This window comes from Colletotrichum fioriniae (assembly GCF_027942845.1).
Source record: "Colletotrichum fioriniae strain IMI 355084 chromosome Unknown scaffold_1, whole genome shotgun sequence".
Lineage (NCBI taxonomy): Eukaryota > Fungi > Ascomycota > Sordariomycetes > Glomerellales > Glomerellaceae > Colletotrichum > Colletotrichum fioriniae.
In genome coordinates, this window is record NW_027076837.1 from 2,004,822 (window position 1) to 2,021,993 (window position 17,172).

General features: G+C 53.0%; 2 protein-coding genes across 2 annotated transcripts; both read right to left on the reverse strand.

Annotated features, from left to right (window-relative positions):
- Positions 1-670: 670 nt before the first annotated feature.
- Positions 671-2,094, reverse strand: N0V96_000529 (uncharacterized protein; the record flags this gene model as incomplete). Its single annotated transcript, XM_053193377.2, has 2 exons — positions 671-1,225; positions 1,288-2,094. The coding sequence occupies 2 exons, from the start codon at positions 2,092-2,094 to the stop codon at positions 671-673; spliced, it is 1,362 nt and encodes a 453-aa protein (XP_053049094.2).
- Positions 2,095-14,298: 12,204 nt separating this feature from the next.
- On the reverse strand, positions 14,299-16,664 carry N0V96_000530 (uncharacterized protein; the record flags this gene model as incomplete). Its single annotated transcript, XM_065755962.1, has 3 exons — positions 14,299-14,597; positions 14,703-16,374; positions 16,443-16,664. 3 exons carry the CDS (start codon positions 16,662-16,664, stop codon positions 14,299-14,301), a joined length of 2,193 nt encoding a protein of 730 aa, XP_065615202.1.
- Positions 16,665-17,172: the final 508 nt, after the last annotated feature.

Below are 17,172 nucleotides of genomic sequence, written 5' to 3' on the forward strand. Positions count from 1 at the left end.
CATTGGGCGCGTCGGCGAGTGCGAATGCTGCCTTGGTCCCGAGAACTCGGAAATCCTGCCTGGAGATAGATGAGTTGTGAGTCTTGCCCCATGCCCAAGCTGTTATGACGGGCAGGCGAATTGGACAACGGGTCTCTTCCTCGTCGGGTACTGGAATCGGTAGGTATCAAAGCAGATACTTCATAGTGGCTGAGAATATCGACATGGAAGATTCGCGACGATGACGAAGGAAGATCACGACTGATGTAGTTGGCCTTGTGTGCACAATGGTTTAATGTAAGGTGATGTTTGATGAGTGTACGTATGTGGATAAATCTTGCAAATGGCACAGATGAATATAGACAGTGAAATGTAAATGTACGCAAGATAATGATATGCGGAACCCAGAAGAGCCCTTGCCACCTGTCGTCCTCCTTCCCCTCCCAGTATGAGAAACCATACGAAATGAGTGGTATCTTTTCAGCCAAAACAAGAAATCCAAGACCAAACCAAAAGGAAATTGAATGCAAAATGACAAGGAACAATCTATACGTTGTCTCAGCCGCTTGGGCTCGGGAATAGCATGCTAAGGCTAACCTCATAGGAGGCTATTATCGGAAGAAGTGAAGGCCACCGTTACAGGTGGTGTTGATGTGTGCGTTGTAGATCTTGTCTGAACCTCGACGATTCTTCAGGTCAACTTGGGCTTGGGTGCCATACGTGCTCTGACGGCCCTTGGCTTCGCCGGCGCTCTTTTCTTGGCAGGCTGCTTGCCCTTGGCCTTGCTGGACGAGGATGCCGTCTCTTCCTCAGGGCTCTCCTCCTCCATCTTGATCTCGACTTGGCGGCCTCGTGGGCGAGCTCTGGCCACCGTCTTGAACATGGGTTCTTCGTCGACACCGTCTTCGGGATCCTCGCCGCGGTACTCATATATTTCATCGAGTATTTGTTGTCGCTGCTCTGGGTTCTGTCGTAATTCGACTGTGTCGTCAAGCAGGACAGCGCTGCTTGTGGCAAGGTTCCTCAGGCGGGTTTGCTGCTTCTTTGTTCTCCGCGACTTTCCCGGCTGAGTAGTAGGCTCGGCCGTGTAGCCCGAATCTACCATGCCACGCTCGACTGCCAGGTACTCAACGTCGCTTGCGCCCCATGCAGTTGTTTGTCCACCGCCGAGCTCCTTGAACTTGCGATGGACCATCTTGAAATAGTACGCATCGACGTGATCGAATGCCATTTTGAGCTTGTGTCTCTGGTGTCTTGTCAGTTATACTGCTCACAAGAAAATATCCTTACACCATGACGATGACTTACATCTCTGAGTGACCACTCCAGAAAGTTGGATCTTCCTCTCGTCACCTGCATTTGCAAACGCGCAGCAGAGCTTGTCATCCCGAACCTCTCTCTATGCTCGCCGGCAATAATATCCCACATTCCATTACCCTTGTTACCTGAAATAATCATGTCCCTTTGGCGATGGAAGAGGAAGGCGACGTCTTCAGGGCACTCCGGCTTGACGACAAATTCATCGGGAAGCGAGTCAATATGCGCCATCTCGTCATCGGCGGTCGGCTCTTCAGATGATTCTGCCTCGGACTGTTCCGCTCGACCTCTAACGCGAGGAGATCTTTGGCACCGGCCCGTTGCTTGTTGGTTGTTTTGACGGGCTCGGGTAGGTGCTCGAACGACTTCGGGGCGTTGTATCTGTGTGCTTGGAAGGGCGTATCCCATGTAACGTCTCCTGGTAGCTTCAGACTTGAAGGCTGTGATATCAGAGTCCTCTACCCAAGTGTGAGTCGGCGGCTGGGCATAGTACTGCGCCTGGGCTTGCGAAGGATGAGGAATTTGTCCCATGGACAGCTCGCCCATGATAGGCTGCGGCTGCATCATTTGTTGCTGGGGTTGAGACATGTAGTAGCCGTGGGGTGGCATCTGAGGGGACATGGAGCCCTGGTCCGATTGAGGTTGCGCGGAAACTGTATAGTTACCAAAGTAGTAGTCTTCGGGAGGTTCGCGTTCGTGCTCAGGTTCCGCTTGGATGTAGTTCATCTCGAAATGACTCTCGGTTGTGGGAGGGTTCATGGCCATCGGGGAGCCAACTTGGCTCTGAGGAGCACTCATGGCAACAGTGTTATGCCAAGCCATCCTGGAGGGTCCGGAAGGACTGGACTGGGGCTGCATGGGAGCCATCGCTGATGGGTACTGGGGAAGAGTTGTTGTTTGTTGCATGCAGGGCGAGCCGCCACCAGATACTGGAGTCAACATGTGGGATTCACCGAGTTGCGACTGATGGTTGAAAGTTGTGACCTTGTATCTGTCAGACACGCCTGGAGGGCTACTCAAGGATATATATATCGACTTACTGCAAAAGGAGGGCTTCTAAGGTCTGGGTAGATTGTGGTAGGAGGCTGTGCCACTGAGGTGCGCCTGCTGGGCATGGGGTCTGATAGTCCGTCTGAATGCATAGTGGTTTGTTCGACGTAGTTCTGGCTCGTCATGATCAAGTGGATGACCAGGAGGAGTTGTGGACAATCGAGGTAGATGTGGAATGTGAAAGTGAAAGTGTTGAGGTTGTGGAGAGTGGTGTGTAAGTGGCAATGAAGATGCTCCAAAGACTTGGATGTAGGCAAGAGCTTTGATGGTTTGTGGTGGTGTGAAGCTCGTCTTGTCTTATAAGAGGATGGGAAGGGGGGAGATGGATGGTAATAAAGAATTCAAAGAGTCACTGAAGTCTGCCTCTCCGTAATTGGACTTGTCAAGTGGGATGAATGAGAAGAGAGCCTCGCGAGGATGAGATGGTCGCGGCCTATTAATGACGAGCGAAGTGGACAGCGATGGTGCCGATCCAAAGGTTTGTATTTTTTTCGCAAGGGGAGCCTGCCAGTCGAGACGATTTGAACGAGTGCCACTCTCCAGGATGGAAAGCAGCGGGGACCATCGCCAGGGTTCGAGGAAGGGACAGGGGGAAGGATAGTGTACACGAGGTACATGAGGCCGTTGTAGTCTGGAAGGTAAGGTAGGTGGGTAGTTGTAGGTAGGGCCGGCACACAGACCAAGAGAGCAGGAGACGAGGAAGAGGAGGAGGGGTCAGGCAGAACAGGCAGGACAGGCACAGCACAGCACAGCACAACACAGAGAAGAGACAGCGACAACGATAGAGACAGGACAAGAGACAGAGACAGAGACAGAGACAGACTTGCATGCGGGGGCATGGATGTGGGTGGTTCCTCGCAGACGATAGCCGCCCGGGGCTGGTATGTACGGGTAGTGCAACTCTGTATGTACTCCGTAGATGATGCGGGTCGATTCAGTCGGCCGAGCAGTTTTGGGGCCTTGTCTTGGGGCCCTGGGGGCGTGTGTCTGTAAAGACCAGATAGAGCGAGGGAAAGAGAGAGAAAAGGGCATGGGGCGTGTGTATCCACAACTCCATGGATTTGGGGGAGCAGGGGGATAGAGCGAAAGATTCTGAGAGGTTACCATTGCCAGCAAGAACCACACACATACCTACATACACGACAGAGTAGTAGCAGAGCAGCAGCAGAGCAGCAGCAGCAGCAGTCCCGGTGACATGACAGTCACAGTCGCAGATGCAGCCCAGCCCAGCCCAGTAGGCTGTATCCGTAGCGATGTTATAGCCCACCGGAGCAGAACGTCTCCCAGAAACTCGTCCAAGGTACTCACTCCGTAGACTAGTTTGCTCTGTCTCATCTCTGTCTCTGTCTCTGACTCTGTCTCTTTCCGAGCGGCCGCCTTACAGCGCCTAAATGGGTGACAGGTGTGGGACGGGTTGGGGAAGAGAACGACTAATAGAGCCAGGCTCAGCAGAGTAGAGCTTGGGAGTGAGTTCGAGCCTTTGAGCATGAGGTACGGATACCTTACTACCATTGCACTTCTCGATTATGTCGAGGTACCAATGAGAGTGGCGAGGGGCGTAAGTCGGACACAATACAGAGCGAAGGGGACAACCGCTTGTTTCTATGGCCTGGCTCATCCGACATTGATACTTCTTTGTTTTTCTGGAGCCTCTGTGCTTCTACATCCCAGCCTACCAGCATCGTCTCCTCACTCGGCTACCTTGGACTTCGTTAAGTAGAAGGAGCAAAGTTATTGGGCTGATTCGTACTTACGCGAATGGCACGGACAGCCAGGTAGATGGGGTCTAGAATATATTAAACGTCCATTGACGATGGAGACGCTCGATGTGTGATGCTCCTCGTTCGCGGACGAAGAGTCCCGGAGGAGAGGGGGAGATGAGCGTTGACCTGCGCCGCATGTGCGGCCTTCTCTGATGGATCCTGGATCGTACGGGTGCACGGTACACAGCTTTTTCTCTCTCCTTTTTTCTGTAAGGCAGAGCATGGCAGGGATTATTATCGGCGATGGGGTCTGATTCGGAGTGAAAAGAAAAACACCAATCCTGTGATTGCGCCGCTCTGATTCCTTAAGCCATGATGAATGTACCTAGTTAGGGGCGGGAAGCATTGTCTACCTAGGCCATGATTCTTGATAGCATTGTGTACTGGTAGTCAGTTTCCGAGATAGCAGACGTGGGCAACAAGGCGGCATCAAGGAAGTAGTGTAGCACGGAAGCTGTAGCAGAAGAAACGACATGAACACAGATTAACTCATGCTGGGGTTGTGGGATAACTTGCCTCTTTCTTCCCCCATTCACACAGTACGAGGACCAGTTGCTTGGGACAACCCCGCCAGGCGGAGGTTACAGTGGATGGTAGGGCTCTCGCTGTACTTCGTAAAGTGCAAAATCGAAATGGATTTACCGGAGTTGTGTTGTAAAAAAAAGCAATGTTATCAAGTCTAAATGCTGGAAGGATATTGTGTTTGGTGTGGAAGAAATGCAGACTTGGATTGAAGTGTGGGTGACTGTAACAGAACGATTGACATTGTGACATCTGGGGCCTATCAATCTGCGTCCGAGTTGCACATTACGCACGTAGTTACGCACGTAAAGGACCCGGATATGCCAAGATTGACGTGGACCATTACAACGGGGTTGCCCCGGGACGGGACTGATACGGGTTTGCTCCCGTGGTGGATTAGTTGATAGACGAGAAAAGAGGAATCAAATCGATCTTGACGCTATATTAGTGGTTGAACTCCCTGCTCTTAGGTGCATCTCTGTCCGATTGGAGAGAGACGCGGGCAAAGTATAGGATCGAGGAAGTCTCAGAAGTATTAGCCATTTTCCGGCGACAGCGGGTAGGGCAATGCGAGTGCCAGTCAGCAAGGTGTGGTAATATGTGACAAAGAGCGACGATGGCGTATGTGGAGTTCAACTGTATGATAAGTGTGTATGTTGAAGGTATCCGGAGCATAATTCCGGGGCCCTGGTAATGAAATGACCATCGGGCTAAGGTAGCTGGAATGACACGGTAATCAAACTCGCAAAAAAGGCACAGTAAAATCATCAACAAAGAAAAAGAAGGAAACTGAGAGGGTGTGCTACATTCGATGTCAGGAGCTGGTTTTGGTCAACGTTTCGGTTCCGGGTCGAGTTCAAAATGGGGGTTGGTGAAGAGAGAAGAGAGGAAAAGAGGAAAAGCAAAGGATGTGTGAGTGAGGTGAGCATGGACTCTGGACTTCGGGGGTCAAGCCAAAGAGACTCAACAGAGGGCAACGGCCGAGTTCTCGGGTGTCATTGCATGAACCGTGTGATTGGCTCCATGAACGGCCGCAACGGGGTCGACAACCTGAGAAAGCCGGGGGTAGGAAAAGGCAAGTGGGGACGTTCATCTTGCGGTACGTATCTTGCGTGCCTGCCTCATTCTCACCCAGGTCCTAAGGTAAGGTAAGGTAGGTGAGTCCTTCTTTCCGTCCCGACGCCCTGCGGCCTTCCTGCCTTCTTGGCTTCCTGCTGTGCGGCGTGCCTGCCTTCCATTCGACAGATGCAACGTACCGCATCTGTAGGTACACAACCTGGAAGTGAGTACCTCCACTACCTACCTTACTCGTCTGTCTGCGTGCCTCAACTGTACCGTCCTCGAGCCGGGTCCGCTCCTCTACCTTCTCCAGTCCAAGCAAGTCCAGTTTCCCAGAGTTCAGAATTATGATAAGTGGTTCTTTCCGACCAGCGCATTGTCGCCTTGATTTCAATCATCACATGGTCAATGAGTCCAAGAGCTGACATGTGTCCTTACTACCAAGTCCTTTTCCACTTGTGAAAACCTTGACTCAATGATAGGTCAGAAACTTGGAATCTCTCCCGGCGGCACTTCCCAAGGTACCTTACACTGTGACTCTCCTCTCTTACGTCTGTCACATTTGTCGACTTGCTATCAGTTTCGTGGGCGGGACCCTTACGATAGCTAAGGGTACCGTTGCCGAAATCTGCATTGCCCTAAGGTCTGGTCACCTCAGGCCCGCCCTACGCCAAGAGTCGCGGAACAGAACGGCCAGTGCCCAGCTGCCCCCAGCACCACCAGGTGGGAATCTTTTGAGAGACAGGGGTGGTGGGGTATCCCTAAGATACTGCGTACACTACCTTACACTAGACCTCTGATGTTTGGGCGTGTGGGTCTTGAGGCTGCAAATCCTCGGACAAAGCGGGGGCACAGTTTTCGTAGGACTCGCTTGTCGACCTTTTACTCCCCGTCGCTGGGTGTGACCGGGACGCGTCCCGTCAACTTGGAGTCGTGGACATCGCTTGAGTGGGCACCAAGCTGGACCACACTGCAGTGGGCTGGAGTCACTGAAAGAATCCGGGCTCTTCAGGATGGAATTGCTTCAACAGTTATCCGAGAACTAGGTACTCGTCGTTCAAATTGCCTTCTTTCTGGACTACCTTGCTCCTCTCTTCCCAGCGACCAGAGAGGCATGCTCATGTCAGGCCATGGCTTTTTAGAAAAAGAAAAGAGTCAAGGGGTTTCCCTTGCCCGTGCAGAACTTGTTGCAGCATCGGTAAACACGCGCCAGTGGAACAAAGCTTTCACATTGTCTCGACTCTCGCCTCCCACCATGACATCGAGTCTCCATGTTAATTCCAGTCCTTGTCCTTGGCCACGGCGATTATTATGCCATCAAGCCACTGTCGATCAAGGTAAGCATACATACTCTGTACAATGCCAGGCCATGCGCCCTGGTTTACATACCCATCCAAACTAGCATAGTGAAGGCAATGATGGCACACCAAGTACTCTGCTCTGAACTGGGCATTCCCCGCAATCTTAATGGACACGGGACCAGCAACTTCATAATGAGGGCGACAGAGGATTGGACAAACGAGCGGGAGGAGGCGGGAACCGTTCGATCTGGAGGGCCCATAAGCATAAGCTGCCGCCCGCCACGATCTGAGATCCATTTCATGCCACGAGAGGGTCGCAGCATAATCTGGCTGACCGGCACAGACACTGTTTTCTTTTGTGAATCCTCGGAGTATCCCTCCCGTACCTTCGTACAATGGATGTCTTACTATGGGGATGGAAGTCGCAATGAGGGGGGCCCCGATCACAGACTCGACTCTGAACTTCTGAAGAACCGGTTGATGCCATGCCTGCCCCCACACAACGGACGTTCATACGCTTCCCCCCTACCTGGCTTGAAGCTCGTTCGAAAAGGGTGAGTTGCCACAAGGCAAGGGAAGAATGGGCTGACATTGACTGCGATGCATGCAACTTTGAGACCCTCGACCATGCCTTTTGATTGAGCAGGAAAGAACAATAGCCACGTATGGCCGCCGGTGCGAAACAAGAGGAGAGGAACGCGACTTCGCTGCAGAGAGGGAGGGGGGAAACGGACGCTGAGCCAATACGCTCAGTTCTCATCTCTTTGGTCGTCAGGGATATCCTTACACGGTACTAGCGCGGACCCGACAGTCTGGTTCGCACTACTTTAGCGTCAAAACCCGATGGAGCCCACGCTCATGCGAGGTTATCATTGGATCGCCTCGGAGGCATCTTGTCAGTGCTACCGGGATCAGTGTACATAAATCCTGAGGCCACAATGACACTCCCTCTCACACACCCCACCCCCCTACCACCGCGGGTACGTACTTCGTGCTCCGTACCTACCTACCTACCGTCAACTCCCTTTTTGTTCACCCTACCCCTACCGTGCTTTCTCCACTCCCACAAGCACACCTCACTGGTCAGAAGCCGATCCCATTCTTCGGACTTAGCGCGCGTCTGTTCTTTCGAATTGAAGCTTAAGCACATTCAACCACTCATGGCGTCGCTAGTGACTCCAAGATAAACCATTTTCACTACCAACAAGCGGCCAGACTTCATCACCAACAGCAAACGGTCAACAGAACGCAACTTTGTCAACTTTTTAACCGCGATATCACACACCCACCCACACTCTTCTAGACTTCACACGCCGCCGCCGCCTCGAAGCTACCTGTCATCACACGCATTCTTCCACACCACCTGCGTCTTGCTGCAGAAACGTGCCCCAACTCTGTTGCTCCTGGCCGCTCCCTTCCTCGATCCCATGGTTCCAGATGCGGGTACTGTACCGGAAGCCATGACGCATCCTTGATGAGCCAAGTCAAGCTGAACCTGTATGTCCTGCTTCGAGGGGAGACGACACTGAAGCCGTCCCGCCTTTGCGTGCCGACCCTTCCTCACATTCCTCAGACCGATGGTACCTTGCAGATCACCGTTCTATGGATAGATGCCGAAACAGAAGGCTGAGGTGCAGTCTGATCCTTTGACCCTACTAAGCCTCCAGCTTGTGCCACGTTGAGGTCGGAGTAGACCGCTGTGCCGCCTTAGCCTCTCAGTCCCACTTTCTTCGACATTTCGTTACTATGATATCTTCCATCCGGTTGTAGGGACGACCGCTTGACGAGTACCGAGGTGCGGCATCAGAAGCAGGCGACATGGCCGCGAGCCCGAGGTTAACTCTCTCTGCTCATGGTCGCTTCTTGGGTCGTCGACTTTTGCAAAGGAAAACTTTACCGGTCACAAACAGCCTAATGAGGAACTGGCCGTATCCCCATTCCCTGGAATTTTACGCTCTTAGCGCCCAGGTCGCATAGCTCGTCGCCCCCATTGGCCGTCACTGCCTCATCACGCCGTTGGTCGCGTCTGTCACTGTCCCAGACGCGGTTATGGGCGTCCATATTCATGACCTGGGTCCAAATCAAGCCAACACTGCCTCATCTTCGCCTGGAATTCTGGTTTGCGTTGCATTGCGCATTCTCATGCACTTTGAGCGCTTCCGATCTCTCGGGTCACGAAGGCAGCTGGTCTCCGGCAAGCGTCCTACTGGATATGCCAGAAGCCAGGTATCCACCGCAAAGCATCGTCTGCTAGGGTTTGGTACTGTAAATTGTCCCGGCCCGTCTTCAAGCAAGTTAACACATTCTGGCGGTAAACCAGTATCAACTCAACCGAGAAGAAACGATATTCCTCTGGTTGGACAGGATGACAAACTGTCACAACATTTCCATCTTCATGCCAAGCCATGCTATGGATTCGAGAACCCTGGCCAGAGGTGTCCGTCCGAGGCACCGAAGCACGCTCAGACTGACAGCGATCTTGCCGCTCGCCATGTAAGCTCTCCGTCCGAGATTTCCAGTGGGCAGTGGTTCGATGACGCTTGCCATCGCTGCACCGTGCAACCCCGAGACTCCACCATTCATTGCAATCAACGAAGTCTAACGCCCCCCCTGGACGAGGACTTGCTGGTCATTCCTGGGGCACCATGAGAGCAGCTCGAAGGTACAAGGAGATACACCACGAGATTTCTTTCACTCTTTCAAGGTCTCTTCCGGCCACATGAGGAATAGGGCACGCTCCCCGCTGGGGGTTTGGGCATTCATTCGGCTCCAAGGGCATGACCTCTTTGCGGCTAGAAGCGTGAACCATGGAAGTCCGTACTTGATTCTCAACCTTGGGCAGCTTTATTCCCACTGAAGAACTGCTCAATAAAAGTAATCACTGTTACTCATTCTGGAAAAAGGCGCAGCGATGGTAGCTGACAGCTGGCTAGCTGGACGCTCCCGTCGGACTCTGATCTGAAATCCCCGTAGGCAAGCCCTGCTACACCCACGCGAGGTTTCGATGCACACAAATACTTCCTGGGGGACGGCGCCTTGTATTCGTGGTGTCTGCCTGCTCGTCAGCGATTGGAGAAACGAAGCAAACCACCCATCTTCAGTGATGGTGGTCCTCTTTAACCTGCAGTCGCCATCCCCCCCCCGGCTCCCGCGAATCATGGACGGCAGAACCGGTCCGCGGCGTGACGAGGTTCTGCAGTTGCCATGGATTGCCATTCTCCGGGACTTCGCCGTTCAGGAGAGGGGGTGGACATGCTGGAAGCCGCGGTGGTTCTGTGGAAGAGCTGCCATGAGTGGTCCAGTGTGGACAAAGGCGGGCGTTAGGCCCTCCGCCGGTTGCGCCCGTAAGAACACTTTTCTCCATGTCGCATCTGGAACAGCGGCAAAACGGTCCCCAGGGAATGAAAGAAATCCCTTCTGCCCCCCTTTCCAGGGTCAAGCTTTGTGGTTGCGTGGTAATGTCGAAACAGACAATGGTCTGAAAGATTCGCAAAAGGCGCAGCCGCCACCACCACTACCACGACCTCATCCATATGCAGGATGGGGGTACGAAGAGGGGAAGCAAAGCATCTCGAATCCTTCGGCAATTAATTTCAGCCCCAATACTGCTCATCTCTATTCAATTACATGTTTCTACCCGAGCCGTTGACTGCGAGGCTACAAGCATCGGCCGTAACGATTGCGCCGGTCGTTTCAAAAGCCGCTGCTGGTGTGCGCGCTCTCGCTACGCCTTTGTGGGGATAATCAGCACTCTAATCTGGACAAGAAGCTCGAGTGTACATTACCAGGAAAAGCTCTCTCATCTGATCTCGAGTTGTGGGCAGGGCGGTGTTGAGTCAATTTCCAGTCTGGCCCACTCCCAGCACTGAACTGGTCATCACTACGGATACTACCCCTCGTTGAACGAAGATGGTTACTTCGGCACAGTCTGGTGACGGATATTGGGTGATGTTGTTCTTGGTAGAGGATAACGCCTCGCGAGGCATTCTCTTTCGATTTGGCCTTCTACCTTATAGCTCATCGATCCGTTGTTTTGACTGGTCGTCAATCCACAAGGCCACAACAGAGGCCCGAAAAGGCGGCCAAGTGCCTGCGAAGCCCCCTCCTTGCTGCCCCGGCGACTCCGGTAATCGGCGAAGACGAACTCGCTGCCAAGAAGAAGTTTAGATGCACAATCCAGAAGTGTACAGTTTTCGTGGTCGAGTTCAGAAGCTATCGTGAGGGCGTATTAGGGTGCCCGAGTGGTCATCGCCGACAGCCCCCCAGTACATACGTGTTGAGGCCTTTGAAGTCTCTTTCTGCACCCCAATATTTCGGCCGCAGTATTGGAGCTGATGTCGGGGTGCAGAATCCTCTGCTATTTTCTGCAATCCTCCTCTTCCGCATCTACAGCATTCCCGAAACTGCGGCTGCGCCGCTTCAGCGGTCAAACGGGCACTCTCTTCAGCTTGTCTGCAGGAACAAGGCATTCAAAACGACATGCCAACTTCTTGTCGCACTTGTTTCTATTTCGTATTCTACCCTATTCCTATCTTGCGGTAAAAAGCGTTCCAAGTGGCGGAGCGCCGTGCCCCACGTGTGAGGCTGTGAAGCCCTTCTGCGTGGGAAAGAAACGCCATTAACCAACAACACCAACACCAAACAGCCCCCAACGACCTCCCACCACGCCCAAAGCAGAAGAAAGAACAGCCTCTTCGTGGTCCGACCAACTATAGACGACGGAAGCGCACCAGGAAGCTGTCATCTTCTTCTCCTTTCGTATCCACAAGCATCAAACAAGCGCAGACGTCCCATCAACTACGTTACACACACTCGAAGCCATCGTTTCCGCATCCACTCGACAGCCCCATTCCCCCCCTTTCTTCCTCCACGCGATCGAGAATAGTAGCCAGACAAGACGCAGCCCGCCACAATCTAAGGTTAATCCCGGCCGCCACTCCCGCTACCACGAGCGGCGCAGAACCACGAGAGAGACAGAGACGTCTGGCCAACGTTTACCGCAGGCTGTCGGTAAAGTCCATCATGACTGGTTCTTTGTTCGCCAGGCTAGGATGCCATCACCCTCGGGTAACGTGCAATGATTCGTCCCCTTTCCATGATGACTCTTTTGCCTGATATTGTGCCTGATATCGATCCCTTCGCCAGACCGAAACGGCCTCAGTCACAGGGGCGAGGCCGAGCGAACGAAAATGAGAACACGGCGAATCAGAGCAGCTAGACCAACATACCCCACGCCTTCGCCCTAGTTCGATTCTCTTGTCACCTCTTGGCCCCCTTATCATGTGAGTGGAAAGTTGACAAAGTAGACGAAAGGTGTGCGTCTAGACCGGGGGAAACCACTGTCTGTCGTCGACTTTCAATTCGACGGGGAGTGAAAAGAAGGCATCTCTCTAGTCTCTACCATGATGGAGATACCGGACGAACGTCCTCGTCTCGTCCAAGCGAACCATGGCCCCCCTCCCCTTCACTCCATCAACCCATCATCTCGCCCCTCTTGCCAGCCCTACGATTCCTTTCTCAACGATGAAACAAGCGACGATGGGATGTTCCCAACACCTCGAGAAAGAAGATACTTGTCAAGCTTGTACCGATACAAGATACAAAGCCAGAGCCCTCCTTGACTCCTTGGCTCTTCGATGATACCCCCTTCAGCAGGGCGGAGAATGTCACAATCGTCAGATACTTGCTTGCCGTTTCTCCCCACCGCCGCGCCGTTACGGCCACTTGCGGCCGTCGAACGAACGTAAGAGGAACCCGGCGAGTATGACTATACCGTCATACATCAGCCTGTTGGGCCGTCACATACGCGACCCGCGGCTCTCCAGCGAATAGGAGCTACCTCCGAGCTACTTTGAAAGACTTCAATCTCCTTTGTCAATGGAGTCCTTTACGAGGCAAAGGGGGGGGGAAGAGACTCCTCGGACTTTCTCTCGATATCCGCTCCAATGTGACTCTCATTGCTCCATGTGATGATTGGGAATCCAAATACTCCCAGGACTGGACCTATCATTCACGCGAACATGCCCATATCCATCGTCATCGTGATCATCGTTCGTCCACTTCCTAGCCGTAGAGCAGAGCTGGAAGGGATATCACCCCCCAAAATTGCGTTTCTGACATAGGGGTTTGAATGGGGCCACTGACGTGAGGTTGTTCGCCTGCTGATGCCAGCTGATGCCTATCACGCTTGACAGCACTTCGGGGACGGTTGATTCACATGTAGAGTTCCCACCGGGGAGGATGTGACTATGCCTTGCTACGGATTGTGTACAGCCTCGGTGTCCATGAGGTCATGATTGTCCCCAGTTTGAAGTAGATCCAGAGGGGTCATCATCGGAAGACTGACTCCTGCCTAGACATACGTCACAACTCTAGCTCAGTCATCCGTTGTGATTCTGGAGGTGGCATTTTGAGATCCCAAGTTGACCAAAGTTGACTTAGAAAATCTTCACCTTCGAAGTAACGCGCGAGGAATTCAGAGGCCAGTCGTTACACATGTCAATGCTGTCTGTTTTATTACTTTTCAGACACAAGCATCAGAAGCTGTGTAGTATAGCAAAGCATGCTTGAATTAATCTTGTTTATTTCGGAAACTCAAACAAAGCTACAGCTAATCACATCGTTCTTTTGCGCAAGTGTGTGCCCATGAAAAAGAAACCTACACCTCACCCGCTATTGCCAATGCTTTGACAATCCCAGAAAGGAGAAAAAAAAGAAACAAGACACTAGAGCCTCCGAGGAAAGAAATGAAAACGTACAAAACGACCGCCGAAACCGAAGCCGCAACCCGATGTCGCCTGATCATGTCGTGGAGCTCATTGTCGAATATACACGTGATTATACCGTCATCAACAGACTGTGCTAGGAAACCCGAGATGTAGAAAAATGAGGCAATAAGTGTAGTATACCAACGAGAATCGCTTGTTGGTCGAGAGCTTCCATTCTGGGATACCAATGGCAAAAGCAGGTGTATAAACGTAATAGAAAGATTTCCGTCTGTCGCTGGTCCAAATATATCCGGTTGCAATGCAGTCGCAAAGCAGTGATGTCGCGCACCTCGGAGCATGGAAGGATCGCTAAGAGCTGCAAACCTAGTCACTCATCCCCGGACCCCAACGGAAGGGCCTAATACAACGTCTGCCGAAGGGGCATTCACTCACTCCTTTCTAGCAAGCTGTGATCGAGCTGTCCGCCGCTTGTTTGCTGATCTTGAAACTCGCCCCCACGTATGCGTTCTTTCTTCTTTTCGCACTCCTGTGGGCTTGATATAATGCAGTGGCTCTCCCATATCGTGTCTCTGGCGACTTCTATGCACCCTCAAGAGGTTGCACAAAGTTGTAATTGAAGTCCAAGAGACCGTCCAGCATCCAATGCTGTGGGTCGAAGAAATCGTAGTTGGTCTCGCCGTAAGACATGCCACTCAGCATGCTGTTGCTGGGTGGTTGACTGCCGATCCCGCCAGAATTACCAGGAGTGAGGGCTCCATTGGCAGCGAGCAAGCTGTTCGCTTGCAGTCCTTGGGTTGCCGGCATGAGAGTGCTGTCCAAATGGGTCGATGACGCTGAGGACTCGTTCGCTGAGTCTGGATTAGTAGGTTGTTTCATGGCTATTTCGGGTGGCACGTAGGTCAGTCATCACAGTCACACCGAAGAGAGACGTGGATGCAATGGCTCGAGCACTGGGTGGGAAGGGGATAGAGCTTTATAATTACCATCAATTGAACCTCTCCCTTGGGCTTGGTATTCTTCCCTCCATCGCCAGACAGAGTCGAATACAAGACTCATGCTATGGCGGCAGCGCACCTTGAGCTGCAAGGTATCGTCAATGAGTAGTGGTGAATCGTCGTTGTCGTAGGAGGCCGTGCTGTTGTTATCGAGTCGAGCTCCGTTCCACATTTGCACCATTAGCTCTGCTAGACGCCACTGCAGATCGTTATTCACGACGCTCGTAGCGCGGATGGCGTTGATGGTTTGGTGGAAGAGGTTGCGGCCACGATCGAAATCAATCGTTTTGGCAAAGAAAGACCGCATGAGCTTGAGTAAGGCAAAACCAGCCGCAATCAACATCTGCTGGATGTAGTTTGTCGCATAGAGCAGAATTTGCCCGGGAGAGTTTTGTCCGGGCGATGTGACCTTGTCGACCTCAAGGATGTTATCCAAGAAGCTTGTGGTTGCCCTCCAGAGGCCCATTAAATCATCGATGTAGCCAGGCGTGGTACTCGAGTCAAAGAAGCCAGCCAGGCGCAAATGGAGTGCTGCGGCTCGCATATGTAAGTTGACGATTGGCCCCAGATGCTGCGAGAGGACGGATGCCTGAAGTTCGTTGAAGTCCTTTCTGTAGACTCTCATCAACATGGCTCGATGTTCATCACCCGCGACCCCACGAGGATCACTAGCGTTGCTATACATTTCCTTGGACACCTTGTCGCAGAACCTTTCGACTTGGAGTCTAGCTTCCAATTCGGGCGTCAATCGGAAGGGACCATCTTCGCCTCGTCTAACGGCCAAAGTCCAGTCATACAGGGTCGATGCTGGTTGGCCGTAGCCAGTACCAATAGTCTGAGCTACAATATTGCAGACAGCCCACGTTGACACACGGTCATGCAGCTGCTCTTTGTTGAGGTCGACTGATACCCTCGAGAAGTCTTGACTGTGGTTTGGTCTGTGAAGGCCAATGCCCGTCGCAACCTTCATCATCACACCACAAAGAATGTGCGTAGGGTCAGCACTTGTCGTGCTTGTCGGTAGAGGCCAAGTGCATAACAGACACAAAGCTTTGACGACAAAGTAGCTGCTGGGAACATCCCCAATCGTTGACCACAGCAATCTGGTCAGAGGTCCAGATATCGAGGTCAACAACGTAGTATCTGCGCTATACCGGCGAGCAGCAACTGATATGATTGACCAAAACAGAAGGGCGTGTTGTTGGAAGTACTGATCAGGCGTCTGTTGCGGGTTGAGGAAAGGCAAAAAAGGGTGATAGTATGCGAAGAATTGGCTGAAAAGCTGATTTACTGACTCCTCGGTCAGGCGTACGTTCTCCAGCTCGTGAGTGTAGCGTGGTAGACTGTACGACCCTCCCCTTTTGAGGTGCAACAGCGAGGATACAGCCTCGTCAGAGCCCATCAGGGAAGGGTTTCTAGTGTGTGTGTACACGCTTGTCGCAACCGGGGATTGGAGATCTTGTTCGTCCTCGTCGACAGTGTAACCCTGATTTTGGGCGCGTGCAATGTTGCGTCGCAACCTGTCGATTTCCTTTTCCATCTCGGCGTGCTTCGACCGCTTGCCTATGCGCTTGAAGTTGGACTCAATCTTACAGGACAGCTTGAGGCGGTTACACCGTGAACAGCTCTGGAAAGGGTCTTGAACAACATCGCATCGCAACTATTTCAGAGGAAGCTTGGTTAGCAGGGGTGACTCATGTCATGATTCTGGCCGGTGGGTTGACTCACTTTCTGTTGCCGGCACTCGTTACATGCGCGCTTGACGCCGGGCTGGCGCTTTTTGGAATCAGGCTCGCCATTGTCATCGTCGTGACCGGCATTACTGCCCGGACTGCTATCGAGGGCCATGCTGCTGTGCTTCCTCTTGGGAGGCCCATTGGGCGCATGGCGGGCGCTCATGGGACTTGTGGGCGAGACGGGCGTCGCCCCGCCGGCAGAGACGACGTCCATGCAGGGCACGGGGGACGGTCAGTCGCGGTGAGACAAGACAAGACACGGCACAGGCGGGCGCGGGTGACCCCTCCCGGGCCGGGCGTGGTGTGAGGTGCGAACGGAGCTCGCAGGAAGGACTCGGCAATCGGAGATGTCCTGGACGGTGAGCGAGCGTCACTGGGGCGGCGGTCCGGTGTCGCGACGTGCGTGTTGGAATTGTTGATGTGAGGTGGGAGCTGGCGCGGCCGAATGCGGAGGGCGGGGAAGAAGGTTGATTTTTGACCTGAGGAGCGAGGCAAGATTTGCAGTGGGAAGGTGGAAGGGGACCTCGTTGCGCCTGCCCAGCCGTTGGGCTTTTGGAGGGGGACCAACGGGGGTGAATGGCTGGGAGTTGTCATCCCATTGGCTGGCTCGATCTGCAGTTTCCCCGCCCTTCACCTTCTGTGCTTCTGCAGCGGGCGGGGTGAGTGAGAGAGTCTGTGAGAGCACTGAGCAATTCTACCAGTTTACACATGACAACTGCCTA